At 38.4% G+C, this 20,589-nt stretch overlaps 9 protein-coding genes across 9 annotated transcripts; 4 read left to right on the top strand and 5 right to left on the bottom strand.

Annotated features, from left to right (window-relative positions):
• On the bottom strand, positions 1-2,695 carry EV154DRAFT_516376 (armadillo-type protein). The gene is made up of 11 exons (XM_051602384.1): positions 2,623-2,695; positions 2,432-2,554; positions 2,238-2,372; positions 2,049-2,174; positions 1,848-1,976; positions 1,640-1,789; positions 1,281-1,565; positions 965-1,228; positions 618-917; positions 351-566; positions 1-286 (listed from the first exon to the last, which is right to left on the bottom strand). The coding sequence occupies exons 1-11, from the start codon at positions 2,663-2,665 to the stop codon at positions 159-161; spliced, it is 1,899 nt and encodes a 632-aa protein (XP_051455263.1). The 5' UTR covers positions 2,666-2,695; the 3' UTR covers positions 1-158.
• Positions 2,696-3,107: 412 nt separating this feature from the next.
• On the bottom strand, positions 3,108-3,740 carry EV154DRAFT_516375 (uncharacterized protein). The gene has a single exon (XM_051602383.1). The coding sequence runs from the start codon at positions 3,664-3,666 to the stop codon at positions 3,304-3,306; it is 363 nt and encodes a 120-aa protein (XP_051455262.1). The 5' UTR covers positions 3,667-3,740; the 3' UTR covers positions 3,108-3,303.
• A 954-nt stretch (positions 3,741-4,694) lies between these two features.
• Positions 4,695-5,951, bottom strand: EV154DRAFT_516373 (transcription elongation factor S-II). The gene is made up of 4 exons (XM_051602382.1): positions 5,774-5,951; positions 5,647-5,706; positions 5,236-5,575; positions 4,695-5,178 (listed from the first exon to the last, which is right to left on the bottom strand). Exons 1-4 carry the CDS (start codon positions 5,843-5,845, stop codon positions 4,754-4,756), a joined length of 897 nt encoding a protein of 298 aa, XP_051455261.1. The 5' UTR covers positions 5,846-5,951; the 3' UTR covers positions 4,695-4,753.
• Positions 5,952-5,974: 23 nt separating this feature from the next.
• EV154DRAFT_592973 (uncharacterized protein) lies at positions 5,975-6,636 on the bottom strand (the record flags this gene model as incomplete). Its single annotated transcript, XM_051606936.1, has 3 exons — positions 5,975-6,122; positions 6,185-6,303; positions 6,361-6,636. The coding sequence occupies 3 exons, from the start codon at positions 6,634-6,636 to the stop codon at positions 5,975-5,977; spliced, it is 543 nt and encodes a 180-aa protein (XP_051455260.1).
• A 1,047-nt stretch (positions 6,637-7,683) lies between these two features.
• EV154DRAFT_295105 (translation protein SH3-like domain-containing protein) lies at positions 7,684-8,778 on the top strand. The gene is made up of 4 exons (XM_051594822.1): positions 7,684-7,787; positions 8,082-8,194; positions 8,252-8,509; positions 8,580-8,778. The coding sequence occupies exons 1-4, from the start codon at positions 7,772-7,774 to the stop codon at positions 8,580-8,582; spliced, it is 390 nt and encodes a 129-aa protein (XP_051455259.1). The 5' UTR covers positions 7,684-7,771; the 3' UTR covers positions 8,583-8,778.
• Positions 8,779-8,830: 52 nt separating this feature from the next.
• On the top strand, positions 8,831-11,365 carry EV154DRAFT_516371 (uncharacterized protein). Its single transcript, XM_051602381.1, has 8 exons — positions 8,831-9,596; positions 9,662-9,757; positions 9,825-9,952; positions 10,014-10,050; positions 10,110-10,211; positions 10,279-10,380; positions 10,466-10,546; positions 10,610-11,365. Exons 1-8 carry the CDS (start codon positions 8,865-8,867, stop codon positions 11,267-11,269), a joined length of 1,938 nt encoding a protein of 645 aa, XP_051455258.1. The 5' UTR covers positions 8,831-8,864; the 3' UTR covers positions 11,270-11,365.
• A 563-nt stretch (positions 11,366-11,928) lies between these two features.
• On the top strand, positions 11,929-17,768 carry EV154DRAFT_539128 (uncharacterized protein; the record flags this gene model as incomplete). Its single annotated transcript, XM_051604329.1, has 7 exons — positions 11,929-12,120; positions 12,194-12,362; positions 12,501-13,810; positions 14,040-14,639; positions 14,705-14,885; positions 14,937-15,196; positions 15,273-17,768. 7 exons carry the CDS (start codon positions 11,929-11,931, stop codon positions 17,766-17,768), a joined length of 5,208 nt encoding a protein of 1,735 aa, XP_051455257.1.
• A 697-nt stretch (positions 17,769-18,465) lies between these two features.
• On the top strand, positions 18,466-18,911 carry EV154DRAFT_516363 (uncharacterized protein). The gene has a single exon (XM_051602380.1). It carries the CDS (start codon positions 18,704-18,706, stop codon positions 18,869-18,871), a length of 168 nt encoding a protein of 55 aa, XP_051455256.1. The 5' UTR covers positions 18,466-18,703; the 3' UTR covers positions 18,872-18,911.
• On the bottom strand, positions 18,901-20,542 carry EV154DRAFT_468214 (RuvB-like 1). The gene is made up of 3 exons (XM_051597792.1): positions 19,870-20,542; positions 19,191-19,798; positions 18,901-19,135 (listed from the first exon to the last, which is right to left on the bottom strand). The coding sequence occupies exons 1-3, from the start codon at positions 20,497-20,499 to the stop codon at positions 18,976-18,978; spliced, it is 1,398 nt and encodes a 465-aa protein (XP_051455255.1). The 5' UTR covers positions 20,500-20,542; the 3' UTR covers positions 18,901-18,975.
• Between the last annotated feature and the right edge of the window lie 47 nt (positions 20,543-20,589).

Below are 20,589 nucleotides of genomic sequence, written 5' to 3'. Positions count from 1 at the left end.
GCTGAGTTTATTTTCTAGCAAATTGCCTAATGCGTCAATGAATTGTTATGATTTACACCAATTTGGCACAGCACAACAATCATTATAAAAAGGCATTTTTTTATATAAAAAAATGAAAACAAAAGGTATTTATTAATATGTGACAAAGCGGAGTGATCTTACTGACTCAACGCCTTTGCCAATGCATGTGAATACTTGTACAATTCTTCATTGTCCTCCTCCACACTTTCAAGTCGTTCCAAAGCCAATGATCGAATAGTTGTGATTATATTTTCATGTCCTTCCACTACGGAAAAATTGGTTTTAATGTATACTAGTTTTTGGTTTTTTTTTTTTCATATATTATATACCTGAATTAGCAGCAGTAATGATCTTTATAAGTAATACACACATATTGCATTTGATTTGAACTGGCATATCAGTCTTCTCTGAACAGATGTTATCAACGAGAACCTGTAAAAATGACCGAAGTTCGGGCTTTTGAGGAGCTTGCTGGGGCTCATCTTCGTTTTGAACGGATTCGTTGATATCAATAACAGGTGGGTCGGCAATAACTAAAGGAAGCGCTATATTATAACGTCAATAGATTATTCACATACACATATGTAAAACCATACCTTTGTCTAAAATGGATTTTGATTCGGGATCCGAGAATATTAAAGTCAGAGCCATAATGCCGTCATTCTTTAACACGGGATGTGTTGAAGTACGGATTAATTCAATAATAGGCTCAATAATATGTGCTTCAATCACTTGATTTCTAATGTCAAGGTTATCCTTTTCGACCCAAATGGTTTTAATTAAATTTGTCAACACACGAGTTGCCTCACTTTTAGCGGCTACATCGTCTACACGCTTGATAAATGCAACCACTGATGTAAATGCGTTTTCTTGAATAACTTTGACAGCGTTTTCATCTATTAAAAGTTAGTATGAGGATTATAAAGTATGTGAGTAGACTTACAATTTCCGGCACATAATAATTTAATGATACCAATAGTAAGGAACTGGTTTCTCTTGAGCATATCCTTAGACTCATCAAGAGCTGGCGTAAGAATACGAATACAATCATCTTGTCCAATTTTTGCCTTGTTTGGAACGGGAAGACACAAATGCTTCAAGCAGCCCAAAATAGCATATTGGAATGTAGCATTTTCGGTGTTCTGATATAAATCCAATAACAACTTTGATAAGTTATACTTTTCTACCAACTCAATACAATGTTGATCTACGAGGACGTTTAGTATCACATCTCATTAGCGATAGACGCAAGTTCTTACCTGATCTAGCAAGATTTCCAAGCGCATAAGCGGCGCATTGATGAACGACCTCATTCTCACTGCTGGCCATATTTAAAAATCTCGATAAAACTTCTTGATTGTCATAGAGCTCATCCATCTTGGAATCTGTAGATGTGGCATAAATGGCAATCTTGCTTACGGTCTTGCGCACTTCTTCTAATCTTTCCTTTTCTTCTTTGTCACTAATCAACAAGTCCGTATTCTCCAAAAAGTCCAACAAGAAATTCAATTTTCCAAGATCGATAATTTCGTTTTGAAGATTATCTAAATCATATCACTTTTTAGCATCCCTACCTCCATCTACGCATTCTTTGTGTTTTCCATATATGCATATTTACCATCGTCCATGATAATTTGAAGTAAAGTGTCTACAAGGTTTTCTAAATTATCCAAATCATCGGTATATTCCCCACTTTTGTACAAGTCTTTGAGTGTATCAAGGTAGATCTTCACAGTAGATGGCTTTGCAATCACTTTACGTGCAGTGTCTAAAATCCTTATGTTTTTAGAAATCTTGTCCCAAGACCATAACCCCATTCTATTTACCTTCGGAAGCCAAACTATCTAATACCTTGATCGTCATGGTAATTGTTCCATCGTCCTCTTCATCATATTTAACTAACTTAAGAAGATTATCTGCAGCTCCACATTCGGCGATCTCGATTTGAATAGGTGCTAATTCATGCATAATTAGGCAAAGTAAAAAAAAAAAAAAAAAAGGGTAGCGCAAATACAATGAGCACTTACCATAATCCATGCTGCTGTTCAAGTAGAAACCACAGATAGTACGGATCAGATCGGTGCGTTCCGTTTCAAACCATGTTGCAACCATTGGAATAATGCCTGCCTCTTTGACACGCTTACGGTTGCTTACTATTTAAAAAGAAAGGGGGAAAGAAGGTTATTATGGGTCGGAAACTATGGTACACTGCCTACCATTATCAAAACACAAGTTTCCCAAGACTCGAAGTGACTGTAAACGAAAGTCCGTTTGTTGCCCTGACGTGGTTTGCAAGAGTGTTGATAAACTTTCGATAATATTTGCTTCACCTAATGGTGTACGAACAGATGCTAAAAGAAACACATCAGTATTGAGAAACTCTCTGCCCGTAACAAAAATTATTTCATACCTGTACGTAAGACATTGGCCAAACTCTTACATGCCTCTGTACCCGAATCCCAGTTTTTTTCATCAGCTTTTAAAAGGTCGTTTAAAGATGTTACTGAATCAAGAATGACAGATTCATCCTGAACTACATTGTGTTTACTTTAATAACTTGTGCCAATTCTTTTATTTTATTTTTTATTTTAGAGGGTTTACCATTCTCGAGTTCTTTCTTTAAAGTGTCAACCGAGATTGTCATTGTTGTATGTAGTGGAAAAAAAGGTTGATTTCCCCCCGTGCCACATGTGGTTTGATGCCCGAATCAGCTACAGCTTTAGTAATATGCTACATGCACTACATCGACCTTTTGCAAGGAGAATTTTCAGTTATGTAAAAAAAAAAAAGCACAGATAATAATTATGAGACAAAGAAAGTAATAAAATTGTTAAACTATTGCTCATAAACTAGATTAAGTTTCTACAAAAAAAAAGTATCCTTAGCTTAGAGTATGTAATTATTGGGATCCAAACATATTTCCATACCGCTTAATTTTCATAAAGAATGCTACGGTAATTTTGATCAAGACCTCTTTTTAAGAATGGAACTAACAATAGGGCCTTTCGGGGAAAAAAAAAGATAGATATATAAATGTCGAGTATTCACGTTGTCTAACTTTTCTTCTAATTTTTTTGCTAAAAAGGATATCTTCTAACAAAAAAGATGCGTTCAGTTTTTGCTATTTCCGCTGCAATCGCATTATTAGCTACATCTGCATATGCAACCAACGCCGATTTTAACCCTGTCAATTTCATCGCTGAAGAATCAGTAGCTGCTGCTCCTTTAAGTGATGCATTTGTCACTTTCCGCTGGAAGGGCGAAGAGGCCGTTGCCCAAGAATCATTTGACTTGAACGTCGATGCCAGCGCTCGTATCCAAATCACTGACTTCAAGAACCGTGGTGATATGTTTGAGGTCTTCGACAATGGTAAATCTCTTGGTATGACCACCAAGGTTGATGCTATGAAAGATGATCAAGTCTTTGCTGCCACTCCTGAGGAGGCTCTCAAGGACGATCGTTTCAGTAAAGGTGTCTTTGACTTGGCAAAGGGTCCCCACAAGATCACAATCAAGGCTATGGGTCCCTATGAAGCTGGTACTGCTGCTATCCGTGTCTTGGATCACGCTAACGTTGCTTTCCACAAGAAGGGTGGTAAGGATCATGATGATGACGATGATGAGGATGATGATGATGATAAGCATTATAAGCACGATGATGACGATGATGATGATGAGGATGATGATGATGAAGATGAGAAGCACGGTCACAAGAAGGGTGGATACGGTGGTGGCCGTGGTGGTAAACATGGTCAAGGTGGTCAAGGTGGCCAAGGTGGTTACCATCATAAAGAATACGAACAAAAATACCCAGGTCATGACCTTGATCTCTCTCACACCATGACTCTTACCAAGACCAAATGGGTTGTTGAGAAGCCTACCTTGGTGTAAGTATATTTTCTGTTGCTATCTTGTATCTATGCTAAGCATAACTTTATTATAGTCCTGAATTCCCTCCTTTCGAGCACTTCCCTGCTCCTCCTCCTTTCGAGAACTTCCCTCCTCCTCCCTTCGGTGGTGATGATGACTACCACCACGGTAGCCATGGTGGACACGGCGACTATGGAGGAAAGGGCGACTATGGAGGAAAGGGTGACTATGGAGGAAAGGGTGATTATGGAGGAAAGGGTGGAAAGGGCGATGTAAGTTAAATATACAGACACTAAAGAGCATCATACTAATATTTCATTCTAGTGGTAAACATTTTCAATGTTTAGCTTCGATTTTTTCCTTTCTTCATCATTAATATTCCTACTACTACTACACAATATCCCAATATTTAGACAACCTTAAAAATAATTTATAAAATAATCACATTATTTGTTCCAATAAAAATGCATTCCAGCCAACCAATACCTCGTTTTTAAAAAAGAATAATTATATATTATATGTTTCCATGGAGTGCTTGTAGTAGAAATATTCCCGATATTCATTTTGTCTTGATTAATTTGAAACTTTAAAGAATCCAACCACCAACGAGCGTAAAAGTTTGTAAATTCATTGCAGATCATTGCAGAATGTAGGAAAAATATCCTAAAGATAAACAAACTGCGATATGTAATGCGCGCTACATCATACCCAAAAAAAAAGTAACTTGAATAAATATATCAATGCCAAGCAGTTGGGATTTTTGAAATCAAAGAATGCACAGGCAAAATAAAATGCCACAGAAATGATGGGGATAACAGGTTACTTTTAGCTTTATTGTAATTAGAAAAGAAAAGTATACAATCTAACAAAATTTCCAGTGATTTCCACAGCTTACACAAGTAACAAAGGTAGTCATGGGTTCATCCGCACTTCTTGTTTGCATCTGGAAATACGTACACTTTCTACCACCGCATTTACCACACTTAAACATATCTGTTTCAGCTTGAGCCGAGCCTGCGCCTCTTGCTTTGAATAGTGCTTCCTCGGCCAACTTACGGTCGCGTGCCTGATCCTCTTCTGAAGCCATTGCATCAACACTCATCTTACAAAGTTTCTCAATGGATAATTCACCACTAACTACACTCTCACGTAACCCTGGATTACTCTTATTCTTAAGATTCAAAGCCAATGAACGTACTTTGTTTTTATAATCTTGATTGATATCTCCAAACTCAATGTAAATCGTCTTTTCAATACTTATTGCGCGTTTTAATAATAAATCAGAGTCTAAAACATCAATGTCAGTTCAATTGTATACACACAACCCGTTTTATTTATATTTACCTGCTCCACTACCGAATCCAATGGCTGCATACATCAATTCGATTGTCTTGTTACGGGGCACATTTCCTGTTGATTTGAAGGACACTTCATCTGTTTTGACTGTACGTGGGGGACCCTCGGTGGCGGGTGTTTTTGGTGATGATGTTTGAGAAGAGGCGGGAGAGACTTTTTTCGCTGAAGGTGAGATATTGATTAATGAAGGTGGTCTATTTGTTGGCGTAGTATCTGTTTGGCGTACAACATCATCCTTCCATTTCTTTACAATGGTTTTGGCCTTAATCGATAATTTGGCGTCCTTGTGTGTTCTTAATTTTCCAATTGTTTTACCAATATCAGTTTTCTATAAGCCATTATATAAATTTTCCTGATACTTATTTTTTTTTTTCTCATGTAAATTTTGTGACCATTTACCTTTAATAATTCTCCATTCACTTTAATTTTACCTAACGTATCTAAAATTTCTAAACACGCCTATGAAAAAGAGTTGTAAGTAAACGAAACCAAGCGTTTTAAGGTGGGTGTCTATCCAATTTTTTACTTGAGTATTTTCTTGCTTCAAGGCCGTGTTAAGTGCACTCTTTGCTTTATTCACTTGTTCTTCCGCACTCATTTTGTTAAATTACAATATTTTTTATTTTGAATGTTATAAAAAAAAGGAAGCGAGGCCTAAATCGTAAATTTTTTTTTTTTTTTTTTTACCCACAAGAAAATCAACGTCACCCTAAAGAAAGACTGAGCTTTAATCGTATTGATCAAATCCATTCTTAAAGGCAATTGCACCAATTGTAATGGATATTCCATAAAATATAATGGATGAACTGAGTCTTGCTAAATAATGTGCGAATATCATTTCATAGATGGACCAAAATACAGCCATGCCTAAATATCTAGAAAAAAAAACAGGTTTGACTAAGCATTGATGTCTTTTTTACCAGGAGAAAAGACTTACATCCAAGACAAAATCATAACCGACCTTTTACCTCCACGTGCCATTGTATTGATTACTAATGCCGAAAGTAACAATAAGGTTAAGTCTCGAAGGAGATTACATGTACGATTAAGCCTTGTCTAAAAACCCTTTTTTTTTAGTTGATATGATTATACACTGCTGTCATTTAAACGTACAAAGATATCAATAGCTGTTGTACTATTTGTCCACATCAAGTGTCTTCGACTACTCCGACTACGATCACTTTCCAAATTATGTACGGCTTCTTCTCGGTGAAACATGTTGTTATTACCATCTCCAAAGATGTGTCTACAAAACCAAAAAAATCCCCAGTACAAGCACAGTACGTAAAACGCCGCCCAGTAGCCTTTTACATAGCGGCTAGTAATAAAGTCACCAAAATAATCATAGTCATCAAATTCGTAGTATATTGGTCTTGTTGCGTCTTCCATGCTGTCAGAAAAATAAGAAGTGAGGGGAAGAAAACCTTTTAAAAAAGAAGGAGAAAGCAATTATAAAAGGGGAAAAAGGGAATAACACTTTCATTTTCATTTAAATATCTATTATGTCAATTACATCATTTTCTTCTTGTTTTTATAAGCGGCAATCTACTTTTGACTGGTGGCAGCTGAATCCGTCTGTTGCTTAAGCTAGTGCCGGTTGATTTTCGCCTTTAACGACCGAGAAAAAAAAAATTAATATCAATGTGGCGGTTATTTTACATTTTCACCAATTAAAACATCCTTTATTAGACGTAACAAAAAGGTAAAAAATCTTCTTTAAACAGTATCTAACATCTTACAAAACAATGGGATAATTTTTAGTATGAAAATATGATAAAAGGGAATTCTAATATGTACATGAGTGCAGTGAAACCAAAATAGAGTTGACCAAAACAATGAACCGGCTATAAGCAATAAAACAGAGGTTCTAGCAGATGATACTGGAAGCCTAGTTGTAACAAAACTAACTACTAAAAGAACCATTTAATTGTCAGTACCTGCCTTGTAGGGCCATGTCCTGCTCGTAATATTAATTAATAATGCACAACTACATATTTGTGAGGACATCTAGTACATGACTTTAGCAAGTAAAACACACATGTTGTTATTCATATATACATCCCGACTAGTGTCTTTATCTAGTGAGCAGAAGCTCACAAAAAAAAAATATTTCAGTAAAGTCTCTCGGAGGCTCACTAAACATTAATCAACTTGGAAGAAATTTGAGGAGAGCAATAGTGGTAGAGTTGTGACAATCAGAAATTACTTAAATTAAAGACATTATATGTCTCTATACAAAGACAGCAAATTCAAATAAATAACAAACTAGAGCCAATAACACATAAGCGTTACTGATAATATTTAAAAGATAGCCTCCATGGTGTAAATAGACGTTGAAAAAATCAAATGTCGGTCGGGGCAAAAATAAAAAAGTCCGGCTCGGACATTGTAATATGAGGGGCTTGATTGTGCACTATCCCATCCAATTTGGGCCCAATATACCCGCCGAAAGAGCCATTTGCCTCACTAAGTGTAAGGCATCCATAGAGTTCTTCCTTTTTCACTCCATCCACACTATACAAAGATGAAGTTCTCCGCTGGTAAGACATTTTTTTTATGGATGGATGTTGTTTTTATTTTATAAGAGAGATGGACTTTTACAAGAGCGATACGATTTTGACGACAGACATATGTATAAAAAAAAAAAAAAAAAAAAAAGACATGGGAAAGCCATAAAATGAACACACAACAGGTTCAACCACAGTAAAGCATTGATTACAACACAAAGTCGTAGATTATGGAAAACTCTCGTTATAATTGAAAACAAACGCATCCACCCTCTCTCTTTTTTTTCCCTTCCACTTGACACTTGTATTAATTACATTTGAATCTAGACGTTAGCTCCTCTCGCAGAAAGAGCAGAAAGGCTCACTTCTCTGCCACCTCTGATGTCCGTCGTAAGATCATGAGTGCTCCTTTGTCCAAGGAACTCAAGGAAAAGTACCAAGTATGTATACTTCAATGTTGACATGCAAGGCGAGTCTAACGAAAATTTCCTTTACAGACCCGTGCTATCCCCGTTCGTAAGGATGATGAGGTTATGGTTGTTCGCGGTACCTACAAGGGCCGTGAAGGTAAGGTTGTCCAAGTCTACCGTAAGAAGTGGGTTATCCACATTGACCGTGTCTCTCGCGAGAAGGTTAACGGTGCCACTGCCCCCATTGGTATCTCTCCCTCCAAGGTTGTTATCACCAACCTCAAGTTAGACAAGAGCCGTGTCGCCATTCTTGACCGTAAGGGTAAGAAGGAGGCCATGAAGCAGGTAAAATTAAACTTTTGTATGAGTCTATACCTATTTTATAATAACTCACACATCATTTTTCTTTTTATAGTAAATTCGCTAAAAAACCTCTTCCTTTCTAATTTTATTTCGACGTCAATTTTGAAAATAAATATCATCCCCATGTTTCTTTGAATAGATTTCCTACTTGAAAGTGTTGTAAACATATTTTTTTTAATTTTTGATCTTTCCATCCTTAAAACATCGACGTCATTTGTGACAATTTTTATGTCTGTGTGTGTGTGCGTGTGTTTGCGTTGCGTTGCGTGATTAAAGTGAGCATTTTTTTTTATTGTTTTTTTTTTTCTCTTTCTTTTTGATCCCAAAGGCTTTATAAATGTCCATTTATAATACTTCACGTACCGATAAAAGTAAGACCCGTGCCCCACTTCGTCGTGGTGGCGGGCCTTTACGACCCGGTATGGGCCAACACCGTCTGATGCAACAACAATTGCAACAGCAACAATTACAACAACCCGAAGAACCTCTCACGTTTAATGAATTTCAATTAATGTCTACCTCAAAACGTGGTCAAAATCACTTGATGGATTTTAAGTCTAACAAACGTGTGGAAGTCAACAAATTTGCCCGGCCTGTTAAATTGCATCGTAAAGAAACCAACTTTATTCCTTACCGTCAATACATTCAAAACTTGAACGAACAAAACGCTGCCAATGCCGCTGCCAACGCTGTTGCTGCTGCTAAAGCGGCTGCCATCATGGCTGGTACACCTATCCCCAACGATACGAGTAACCGTAACAATAAGAATGTAGAGGATCTGGGCAACGAAATCTCTCCCGATGGACCTCAAGTTACCCCACAACCTCAACATGGTCCCAAAACAGGTGCCGACACTTCGCTTATTGCTCCCTTGGGTGGTGCTACTCGTAATAAGCAAATGTTGTTCAAGAAAAGAACCAAGCAAATCTATCTGGCTAAGGAAGATACAAGAGAATTGAAAGAACAAGAACATCGTCCTTGGATTTTAGAGGATTACGACTCACACAATAGTTTTACCGGAACTCTTGAAGGTGGTCAACGTTCCGATTACATGTTCTTTGTATTATCCGTACGTCTCTTCTTGTCCTTATATATACTACACCCTCCCACTAATTTTTTAAAAAAAATTTGTAGGATAATGGTTTTAAAGTCATGCCCGTAGACAGATGGTACAAGTTCCAAGCAAAGCGAAACTTCAAAACTTTATCTTTGGAGGAAGCCGAAGAACAGGTAGGACAAACATCTTTTTAAGGTTTTTTTTTTTTTTCGGGGAGTACTCATTTTTTATATTTTCCAGTTGAAAAAACAACAAAAGCGTGAAAACGGTAGATGGATGATGTTGAAGCGTGAGAATGAACAAGCAGAAGCCATGTCTGATGCTGTGCGTCCCAATAAATTAAAGCTTGTTGATCATGATGATGCTGCGTACGTCAATCATCTTTTTATTATTACATATGTATACTAAATATCATTCTTTTTTTATTAGTAAGGCTGGATCAGACGATGAAGGCAAAAACAGACAAGTAAGTGCTATCAACCCTTTCCCCTTTCTCCTCCGTCATTGACTAATTCCTATTTATAGGATTCTGATATGGATGATCTTGATTTCGACGATGTCTTCCAAGATGACGATGAAGCCACTGCAGAACATGAGGTCGAGGACGAAGATATCAAGGACAGCAAGGTATGAAGACAGATTTAATTTTATAATAGGTGTTCTAAGCCCTTTTTTTATTTATTATTTTGAATAGGATCGTGTTAAAAAAGAAATTAAAGATTATGCCATCAGTGGTAAACAGGAACCTGAAGATAATCAATATGATGAAATGGGTAAGCTTACCTCAGAAGGAAAGGTTTGTACATATAACATCATCAAGATGCAAGAAAAAAAAAAGTTTTTTTTTCCTTCTTCTTTTAGATATTCATGTCGTATTATAGCAAATGCGCAAATTGGTACGTGACCTTGAAAAGAATCGGGCCTATGAAAGTGATGAAGAAGGTGATCCTTATGCTTCCAGTGTAAGTACAATAAAAAAGAGGCGTTATATAAAACAGGATACGTTGCTTACCTAATTTTTATAGGCTGAGGAGCTCGACTCTGATGCAGAGGATGAAGACGGAGACGACGAAGAAAAGGATAAAAAGGCATCTCTCCTTAATAAAAAGAAGGGAGTGGCACCTCCAGCTAAACCAGTGATGCCTAAAAAGGCACACACTGCCAAGGTTAAAAAGGAAGGCATGTCGAAACCTATCGGACGTCCTGGATCCCCATCACTCTATAACAAGCGTGAAGGATCACCTACTACTGCTTCTAACGGTGCTGGTAGATCCGCGTCCCCTGCTGGATCTTCCTCTTCTCCGCTCAGACCTTCATCGCCTCTAAATCCATCATCACCTTCACGTCACGCATCCACATCGCATCGTTCACCTACACCCTCCTCTCCTAACAAGGAACACGGTAAGAAACGTCGTTTGGAGGATACATCGGTCATCAATAGCCTTGATGTCAAACACAGAAAGACAGGCAGAGATGATAATCTGATTACCGAACAAGAAGTGATTGATACTTTACGTGGACGTCCCATGACTACCAAGGAATTCCTGATGAATTTCCGTAAGCGTATGAAGAGCAATGATCAAAATCGTACAATCATCACAGAGTTGCTGCGTAAAGTTGCTAAGCGTAATAATTCTGCTGATCCACACACTCGTTTATTGGAGCTTAAGCCTGAATTCCAATAAACCTACATACAACAACAGCAACAACAACAGCAACAGCAAGAACAACAACATAGCAATAGTTTTTTTTATTTCTTTTTAATAAAATCACCAAAAAAATAAAAAAAGATAAAAAATAATAATTTACTCTTTGTTGCTTTTGTTATTACAGCACTGCCAACTAGAATTCTTCAAGTCAAACGCTACAATACCTGCAACCCTTGATTGGGATTTCGTGTGCCAAGTTATGAAAAAAGCTTATTCTTCCTCCACACATTCTTCACATGACGCCATCAATTTAAATTCCAAAACGGCCCATGAGTCAAGTGTTACTAATCCCAATGACGTAGAATAACATGCGAGTTAATGTTGTCCTGGACGTTCTGTCATGACTGATAGATACACGCCTCAAGCTCTTTGATAAACAAGACATGTTTAAAACAATGGTTCACATTTCACATGGCCTTGATAAACTAAATTCTAAAACCCTTTATGATGAACCCATAAACCGTCACGATGTATGTGGTTGTGCAATGTGAAATCATGCGTATGCTTCTCCCACCTTCTGACCTTTGTCCTCCTCACTAGTTTAATTTTTATTTCTTTCTTTGGGTTATTTCACCCTTTCTTCTTCTTATCCTTTTTTTTCTTTCTCTTATCACATATTTTTTTTATAAAGAAAGATGAAAGCTTGGGAATACTTGTCTGGCTGGACGAACTTTTCTTTGCCAAATAATATACAAAAACGGCTATACAAGTTTTTATTAAGAAAAGCCATTGGCCAGTTTCTTCAGAACGAGCTTGACCTCGAAAACTTTGACATTGGACTCATGAATGGGTCAGTGGAATTAAGAGATTTAGACTTGAACTTACAGGTAGAAACTCTTTTTTTTTTTCTGTTTTTTTTGTCATTGAAATACAAACCCATCTCAAAAAAAAAATACATAGACTTTAAACAAGCTTTTAAATGATACTCCGTTTATACTTGAAGAGGGAAAAGTGGCTTGCATCAATGCTACCATTCCTTGGACAACCCTTTGGAGTGGCGATATTTCATTAAAGATCCAAGGTTTACATTTAGCACTAAGGCCCATCAAGAATAAGCCTAAAATGGATGGTATTTAACGCAGATCAGAAGTAGTGATACTCTAATTAAAATACATAAAACATGTAGATTCAAGTCCATCCACACCGACGCACGAAGAACCCTTCATGTCTTCTTCTCTACATTTCGCTGACGATTTCTTAAAGACAGAGATTGAAGGAGAGCAAACCCAAGAATTACATGAATCCATCCAAAAATCCTTTCATACGGATTTACAAGATGCGGATATGGAGGGACTTCAGGTCTTGACCAAAGTCATTGATAAGATGCTAGCCAAAATAAAGATAGATATTGTGGATACTCTGATACGTATCCGTCATCAATCAGCTGTTCCCTTGGTACCCGCTGATAGTCCTCTAGAAAGAGAGTATCATCTTGATATTTGTATTCCTCGCTTGTCTTATTATGATGAAACACCCGAATTTAATAGCCCAACAACAACTACAGCCGAACAACACCATATGGCAGAAAGTTCCATCTTGTTACCTCCCACCAACAACGAAACCATTAAATTTATTACCTTGACTTCACCAGAGATCTGGCTTCATTATTCTCCTTCCATATATACATTACAGACCCAAAGCGAAACGACCCTTGGAGAAGAATACGATGATGAAGATGATGACGAACTGAACCAGACCGAATTCTTTGATACCGAGGCAGATTCAATTTATGGTTATCAAGAGATGAGTGGATCTATTACACCCAAGGGATACCCATCACCACCTTATAAAGCGCTTTTATTCACCACCATGAATAAACGAACTCATTTACGCATGAAACTTCGTCCTTCATTAGATGATACCTCTTTACTACCCATTAAACAAGTTGATTTCTTAGTCACACATATGCGTGCCACCCTAACTCCGTTACAGGTAGCTTTTTTTATCGATTTGTTAGATACCATGTCCTTGGACGGACAACCTGCTCGCCCACAGAACACCGCCAACCCCACCACCGATCCTTTACTGGATGATCTTGATGCTTATACAACCTATACCCCACCCACTTTACTAGACCTTTCTCACCCTGAACGAAAAATCAAAATTATCCTGTCTCTAATCGAACTCTACATTTTGGCGGACGATGACCATGTCCGTGATTGGAAAGTTCCCTACAAGGATCGATCCCATATTAAATTTGCCATGGAGGGAACCAATGTACGAATCCAGCAATTTCCACAGGGGAATGCTACATTGGACACAAAGATTCTAAATATTGTGCTGGATGAATGGATTAAGCGACCCAAAGAGAAACCTGCTTCATCATCGGGTAAGACAGAAACTCAGTATGAGGTATATACCCCGATTCTTCAATTCGATAACAGGATCAAGTATTATTATCGTGATGACGATTTATTTCCCAGCTATGATCCTAGACAGCCGATCCATGAGGAGCAACATGGTGAAGTAGTGCGTATCAAAATCGAAAGAAAGCAACCTCATGAAAAGAATGGTAACGTAAGATACAGGAATGTCCTTCCAAAAAAATAACGTCTGATTTTTATTTTTATTTTTTTAATTAGCCGCTACACTGGATGAAGAGATCATTGTTGAAATACAAGCGTTTAAAATACAAATCGATCCACGTATCATTGATAGATTTGATTCGTATCTGAATGGAATCAATGCCGTTCAAAAACGAAAAGAAGAATCACGCCAATTTGAATTTCAACATCATCATCAAAAGGAACGAAGGCCATCTGTGTTTGACGATTTTAAAACACAAGGAGTGCAACGGAAAGTACGTGTGCGGTGCGCATTCATTCGAATCTTACTCTTCGTACCCGATATGAGCCAAAGCAGCACACGAGAGGAATTTAACGATACCTTCCATGCGAGTCAATTAAGTATTGATGTTAAGAAACTAGTGGCCCATTATTCTAATAGCACCACCGATGCACCTCCTTTGGGCCAACAGCAGCATGAGAATAAAATGAGACCCACAAAAATTCATTTGGACCTGAATTATGTCAATGTGTTTATGCAGCAAGGAAATACGGCAGAGACCTGGTTTACAGCAAAGACGGGACAAGGTAAAAAACTCTTCTCGGAGGGCGCGCTTTGTCCCACCATTGAAATCATCATCATGCAAAACGATAGTATCCATCCAACCGCAGGATCTGCTCGAAGGTCCACTTATTTTGGCGCTGGATCGGACATACCCAGTAATTTGTTTCATTTCTTGAATCGAAATGAGAATTTTGATGGAGAACAGAAATTACATATACCCATGGAAGATCAATCCGAGTCTGCCATGATATTCAAGCAGAGTACCATGGAAACTTCAGTAAGTTTTTAATTTATATATATATATAGCATACCTTTTATTTTTTTCTTACTTGACATGAATAGATGTTTGTGATAAACTGTCATTTACCTCAAACCAACATGAACTTGACAAAGTCAATATGGGATAAAGTCCAACTCATCCAAAACGACCTTTTGTTATGGCAACCCAAGTTTTTGTTACAACAACAACAACAACATCATATGGACGACCTCTCTTCTTCGATGCATTCCTCCTCCATCATGAGTCAAAGTCACGAACGTTTACATCCACCTCGTCATTTTCATACTTTTCCAGTCCATCAACAACCCATCAAACAGAAAACGCTGGCTTCCATTCAAGCAGTGATGAGCAACGGTGTATGGGATATTCATACCTCCGATATCGATCATTATCGTTTCCAATTTTCGGAATTTCGTTATTTTGCCGCCATCAAACATTTAGGAATGAATGAGAATATGACGACGCTTGATATTGAAGAATTATCTCTGACAGATATATCAGACCCTAAACAACCCATTCCATTAATTTATAAAACATTACCAAAGACAATCCATGTAAGTTTATCATAAAAAAAGTTTCTTTCCTTCATATATAAAACTCACACGACAAAAATAATATATAAATATACAGCCAAAGAAGGAATCATCCATGCTTTCATTGTTTTCCAAACTGACATCGTACCCTGACGTTAACCGTATCGAAAAAGAAACCAGCATTGTTGCCTGTAACCTATGTTGGAAAGCCACGCCCGATATTGACTTTATCAATCACATTCTGGATTTTCAAAAGGTGCCGCAGGAGATGGTCTTTATTGACCCTCCTACACAGTATATTAAAATCTTTGCGCATATCTTGGAAACCTCCATCGATTACGATCTTGCCAAAAGTCCCTCCCGCGTTATTCTCATCTTGGACGGTGTACAGGTCATCACAAATGTTTTGGCAGGTCAGCCTTTTATCGATATCAAGACCTGTGTTCAGACCGTTGAATTATGCATGATGGATGACACCAAGGACCTCGTCAAGAGTGAACGTTTGATTGGTAAAACGTGTGATGCGCGTAAATACTGGTCCACCTTGGGATTTGCAAACTTGTTGACTTTACTCAATATCGAAGTCTTTGTCAAATTAAAACTGGATGAACATGCCGTGGGTCCCACCACAGAGATCGAATTACTCAGCTCAGATATCGGCATGGATTCAAGCACGGATTCGTTTCAATCTTTGCTAAATCTAGTGACCTTTTGCGCAAACCACGGCGATGAAGACATTCGTGACGATAGCTCCTCACCACCACCACCAGCAACAGCAGCTGCTGCTGCTGCAAAAAAGACTCCTTATCGTCCTCACCAAACCAGACCGGGGAGTGATTTGTTAGCCAGTCTGGATGAAAATGCATTTCGGACATCTCCTACATGTAGCAATATATCGCCACCTACCTTGATTGAGGCACCTGAGATGGAGGAATTCAGCTACGTTGAAGAGTTTTATAAGAGCGGTGGAGAACAATCTTCTTCCATCCTGATTCAACCTTCGCGGCCTCCAACCAAGCCTCGTCGAAAACAACATCGTATACGCACGGCCGAAGATATCATTCGTGTCTTGGTTTCTCCTGACCTATCTGAAGAGGTAGATCCCTTTCAAATAGTGGAAGATTATTTTGGCATTGAGAAAAAAGTCCATGAACCCAAATCCGCCGTAGATATCAACCAAGCCGTTTTATCACTTCGTGTATCCAATGTGAATTTCTGCTGGAAATTATACGACGGGTATACATGGGAATACGTACGATTAGAAATGGCAAGCAAACAACAACAAGATGGCTTTGGACAAGAAGATAAAAAGACAAGGGATGACGCCCATATGGAGATCAAATTGGATTCCATCTCACTTGAGTTTGACCTCTTGCCTCCCTTACAACCCGGCACAGCACTTTATTTTCATGGCTCGATCAAAGAAATTGAAATCATTGACAATATTAAGACTTCCAACTGGAAAAAGTTTTTAGGCTACATGCGTCCACCTACCAAAGACGAACCCAGAGAATTAGATGCCTGTATGCTGGATATCGAATTCATTAGCCTCAGACCCGTACTCGATGACCCGCAAGAAGAGTTTCGCTTAAAAGTCAAAACGTTACCCTTGCGTCTTTACGTCGATCACGATGCATTGAATTTTCTGGTGAAATATTTCACCTTTGATAAATCTTTACTTTTATCCACCGTTGCTGCCAATGACGCCATTGCACGTAACAACAAGGTCTTTAGCGAAAAAGAAGAGACAGGCATGTTTTTTCAATACGTAGATATTCATCCCATGACTCTTAAAGTTGATTATAAACCAAAGTACATTAATTATGGCAATATCAAGGAAGGTCAATACGCTGAACTTGTGAATCTATTCCATCTGGATGGAGCTGAAATGTCACTTAGTCATGTCAAATTGACCGGTATCAAGGGTATGGATGGATTATTAGATCGTTTGGGTCAAGAATGGTTACCACATATAAAAAACACTCAAGTCACGAATATGGTATCGGGTGTCTCTCCTATTCGATCCATTGTGAATTTAAGTAACGGAGTAGCAGATCTTGTCCTGTTACCCATTCGACAGTATCGAAAAGACGGTCGATTGATCAAAGGTTTACAACGCGGTACATCTTCATTTGCAAGAGCTACAGCCATTGAAGCCATTAAACTGAGCTCAAGAGTGGCTACGGGTACACAAGTGATATTGGAGCATGCCGATGGATTCTTTGCTTCTCCTTCCACCACGGGTTTCACGGATGAAGAAGAAAGGAATTCAATGGCGGTGGATCAACATTTTGTGTTTACAGATATTTATGGTGTGGATGTACCAACAGAGGATACATCTGTTGTGGAAGACACTGAGCTTGGCTTGACTGCAGATACGATCTTTGCTGTGCCTGTGGAAGATGACCCAAAGAAAAAGAATGCGTCGTCGGTGATTCGAGCTGTGCCTGTGGCGGTGCTTAAACCCATGATTGGTTTGACGGGTGCTTTTCAAAGTATTTTAACTGGTTTAAGAAACTCTATCGATCCTGTCATGCGACTCCAAAGTGAGGATGTAAGTAGTCTCTTTTTTAATTGTTCTTCATTTTGCTAATATGAAAATGAAAAAAACTAATTTTAATTCACATGTAGAAATATAAAAAGAGAAAATAAGCAGGGTCTAAGCCACTCCTCTCTCCGCATAAAAAAAAATAAATATTCTTCTTTTTTTTTTTTTTTTTTTTTTTTTTTTTTTCTATAGATCCTTTTTTTTTCTTTTTTTATTATACATTTTTTATAAAATCATGACTCGGTATACGAAAATGTCAAGAAAGACTTTTGAAAAGTCCGATGGTGGATTCAATGTCACACCATTAGTACCCCGTAACAAGGAAGAAGGAGGGTTTAAAGACAGAGGTTTCGGTGGAAGTGGATTCACAGGAGGCGATCGTGGAGGTTTTGGTGGCGATCGTGGAGGTAGAGGTGGAGCTAGAGGTGGAGCTAGAGGTGGAGGTCGTGGCGGCCGAGGTGGAGACCGTGGTGGTTTCAGAGGTGGCCGTGGTGGTGGAGACCGTGGTGGCTTCAGAGGTGGTCGTGGAGGAGGTGGAGCTGGTGGATTTAAACGTGGAAGAGACGATGATTTTGGTAATAAAGGACATACATAAATTACATATGAAACATAACAACTCATTACAAAAGATTATAGGTGGAGATAATAAGAGAAGAACTGGTGATGTCTGTTTTGCGTGTCGTAAGCCAGGTCATACAGTGAATCGATGTCCCGAAAACAAGGAACATGCCAACATTTGTTATAATTGCGGTACAACCGAGCATAGTTTAAAAGAATGTAAGCGACCCAGAAAGGGAAGAGAGCTTCCTTATGCAAAATGTTATGTCTGTAACCAAGATGGCCATTTATCTGGCCAATGTCCCAAGAACGAGAGAGGATTATACCCTAATGGTGGAAGTTGTGTCATTTGTCAACAAGTCGATCATTATGCCAAGGACTGTCCTGTGACAAAGGAGGAAGCAGGTACTACCTCTGTCGGCATGATCAATTTAGATCAAGGCGCTGATGATGATGATTATCATATCTTTGCAGAGGAAAAGCAAAAGATCGCTGAGGAAAAGAGACAAGAAAAGAAGATGGATGCCATCAAGAAATCACTTCCTGTCGCTTCTTCTTCTCCCATGAAGAAGAAGGTTGTTAAATTTTAGAAATAGCAGTAGTAATAAATAAATAATAATAGAATGATAAGGTTTTTTTCTTTTTCTTTATATAATTTGTACAAAAGCTTGATGAGGATGATTGATTTTGGTCTTTAAACAAGGAATTGAGACTCTTGCTCAATCAAGTGCTTGGCAGATTTCTTGGAGTCGAAGAACAAGTCATCCACTTCCTTAACGTCGTCCAAAGTAATTGATGTGTGGCCATTGATCTCGGAAAGAATGCTGGATGGTGTCAATAACTGAACAGCGTATCTATAAACAGAATGTGTTAGTGTTATATGCATCACAAAAAAGTCAGAATACATACCTTAAAGAGGTATTAATACCAGTTGTGGCAATGTGTTCAATAGCTTCATCTTCTACAGTCAAACCCTCAATTCTTGCACGAATAGTGATAATGACTTTGATCTCATCCACGGTATAAGGAAGTGTACGAATAATCAAGAGACGATCTAACAAATCTACGGGAATACCATGAGGAGACACCACATCCTCTGTACCACGAATGGTACACATACCTCTGTTTGTAGCAAAAATCACAATAGGAGATAAAGGTGATTCAAGGGCTCTGTTCAAATACGTAAAACACTCGATATCCAACATGTGTACTTCATCAATAAAGAGGACACCGGGAACTAACTCCGCAATGCCTTGTTCAATGTATTTGTTGACGATCTTGTTGATCTCTTGTCGAAGTTTATCTGTAATCTCTGTCTTTTTAGGCTTGATCAATTGTCCCATCATGGACATGATGTCTTGGCCTCCCTCAGGTTTGGCGTTGGCTACATCTAAATCATGAAGTGTCACATCTTGAATTACTTCCTTCTTTTTATGAACATCGCCCTTTGGCAAGGGCACGTATTCCTCTGCTTCTAAATCAAACTCGGTAGCATATGCATCGGAACGACCTACTCTCTGTTATACAATTAAAAAAAAAACTTTTTTTATAAGTAAACACGTCTCGTCATGCCAATTAAGAACCATACCTTACAAGCACCGGTATTGGCTTCAATGTAGATCACATCACCCACAGTCACCTTTTCCTTTTGAATGGACTCATAAATACTGGGATCCAACTTCAATTGCTTTGTTCCTTTAATGGTCTTGAGACCGATAATGACGTGCGAAATAGTTTTACCATAACCACCCAAAGGATTCTCTGTTTCCTCAGGTGTCAATTCTGTCACTTCACCTTCATATACTTCCTTTGTTTCCTTCATGCGCAATCCAATCGATCTTCTAAAGTTCTCCATCAAGACTTCTGTTTTTTTGATTTCACTGGAAAAGACTTCAGAACCCACAATGGGACGGAAGGGTACCTTGGGTCCTAATTCCTGAGCAATAGCAAGGGCAATGGCTGTTTTACCTGTACCGGGAGCACCAGCGAATAAAAGTGCACGACCTGCCATACTCTTACTCTTGATCATGTCGACGACAATACCACTGGCTTCACGCGCATTCTCTTGGCCCACAAAACCCGATTGAATGGGTTCGGCAGTACCGTCTGCACGTAAACCAAGTCCCTTAATGTGAGAATGAGTAGCAACACGCTTTTCGTGAGGAGCAGTCTTCACTTGCTCAATCTTCATACTATTGTTTTCGCTAGTGGAAGCCATTTGTTTGTTTATCTATTCCCTGTTAGGTGCTAAGGGAGTTTCGATTAAGGTTTAGTAAGAAAAAAAAAAAAGAAAATTTTGCATTGGCGG

The sequence above is a fragment of the Mucor mucedo genome (genome assembly GCF_025094135.1).
Source record: "Mucor mucedo strain NRRL 3635 chromosome Unknown EV154scaffold_79, whole genome shotgun sequence".
Taxonomy (NCBI): domain Eukaryota; kingdom Fungi; phylum Mucoromycota; class Mucoromycetes; order Mucorales; family Mucoraceae; genus Mucor; species Mucor mucedo.
The sequence above is the reverse complement of the archived record's forward strand: the minus strand, read 5'-3'. Positions and strand labels throughout refer to the sequence as shown.

What these genes read in the sequence shown, in the direction of transcription:
- EV154DRAFT_516376 (XM_051602384.1), bottom strand. Translation starts at nt 2,665, where the DNA reads ATGACAATCTCGGTTGACACTTTAAAGAAAGAACTCGAGAATG. An exon ending in AAAGAAAGAACTCGAGAATG is followed by an intron (nt 2,555 to 2,622) that starts GTAAACCCTCTA and finishes AACACAATGTAG; the next exon opens with TTCAGGATGAATCTGTCATT. An exon ending in TGGAAATCTTGCTAGATCAG is followed by an intron (nt 1,229 to 1,280) that starts GTAAGAACTTGC and finishes ACGTCCTCGTAG; the next exon opens with ATCAACATTGTATTGAGTTG.
- EV154DRAFT_516375 (XM_051602383.1), bottom strand. Translation starts at nt 3,666, where the DNA reads ATGCTTATCATCATCATCATCCTCATCATCGTCATCATCATGATCCTT.
- EV154DRAFT_516373 (XM_051602382.1), bottom strand. Translation starts at nt 5,845, where the DNA reads ATGAGTGCGGAAGAACAAGTGAATAAAGCAAAGAGTGCACTTAACACG. An exon ending in TGAAGCAAGAAAATACTCAA is followed by an intron (nt 5,707 to 5,773) that starts GTAAAAAATTGG and finishes TCTTTTTCATAG; the next exon opens with GCGTGTTTAGAAATTTTAGA. An exon ending in TGGATTCGGTAGTGGAGCAG is followed by an intron (nt 5,179 to 5,235) that starts GTAAATATAAAT and finishes TTGATGTTTTAG; the next exon opens with ACTCTGATTTATTATTAAAA.
- EV154DRAFT_295105 (XM_051594822.1), top strand. An exon ending in AACTCAAGGAAAAGTACCAA is followed by an intron (nt 8,195 to 8,251) that starts GTATGTATACTT and finishes TTTCCTTTACAG; the next exon opens with ACCCGTGCTATCCCCGTTCG.
- EV154DRAFT_516371 (XM_051602381.1), top strand. Translation starts at nt 8,865, where the DNA reads ATGTCCATTTATAATACTTCACGTACCGATAAAAGTAAGACCCGTGCC. An exon ending in ACATGTTCTTTGTATTATCC is followed by an intron (nt 9,597 to 9,661) that starts GTACGTCTCTTC and finishes AAAAATTTGTAG; the next exon opens with GATAATGGTTTTAAAGTCAT. An exon ending in TGGAGGAAGCCGAAGAACAG is followed by an intron (nt 9,758 to 9,824) that starts GTAGGACAAACA and finishes TATATTTTCCAG; the next exon opens with TTGAAAAAACAACAAAAGCG.
- EV154DRAFT_516363 (XM_051602380.1), top strand. Translation starts at nt 18,704, where the DNA reads ATGATCAATTTAGATCAAGGCGCTGATGATGATGATTATCATATCTTT.
- EV154DRAFT_468214 (XM_051597792.1), bottom strand. Translation starts at nt 20,499, where the DNA reads ATGGCTTCCACTAGCGAAAACAATAGTATGAAGATTGAGCAAGTGAAG. An exon ending in CCAATACCGGTGCTTGTAAG is followed by an intron (nt 19,799 to 19,869) that starts GTATGGTTCTTA and finishes ATTGTATAACAG; the next exon opens with AGAGTAGGTCGTTCCGATGC. An exon ending in GGTATTAATACCTCTTTAAG is followed by an intron (nt 19,136 to 19,190) that starts GTATGTATTCTG and finishes TTCTGTTTATAG; the next exon opens with ATACGCTGTTCAGTTATTGA.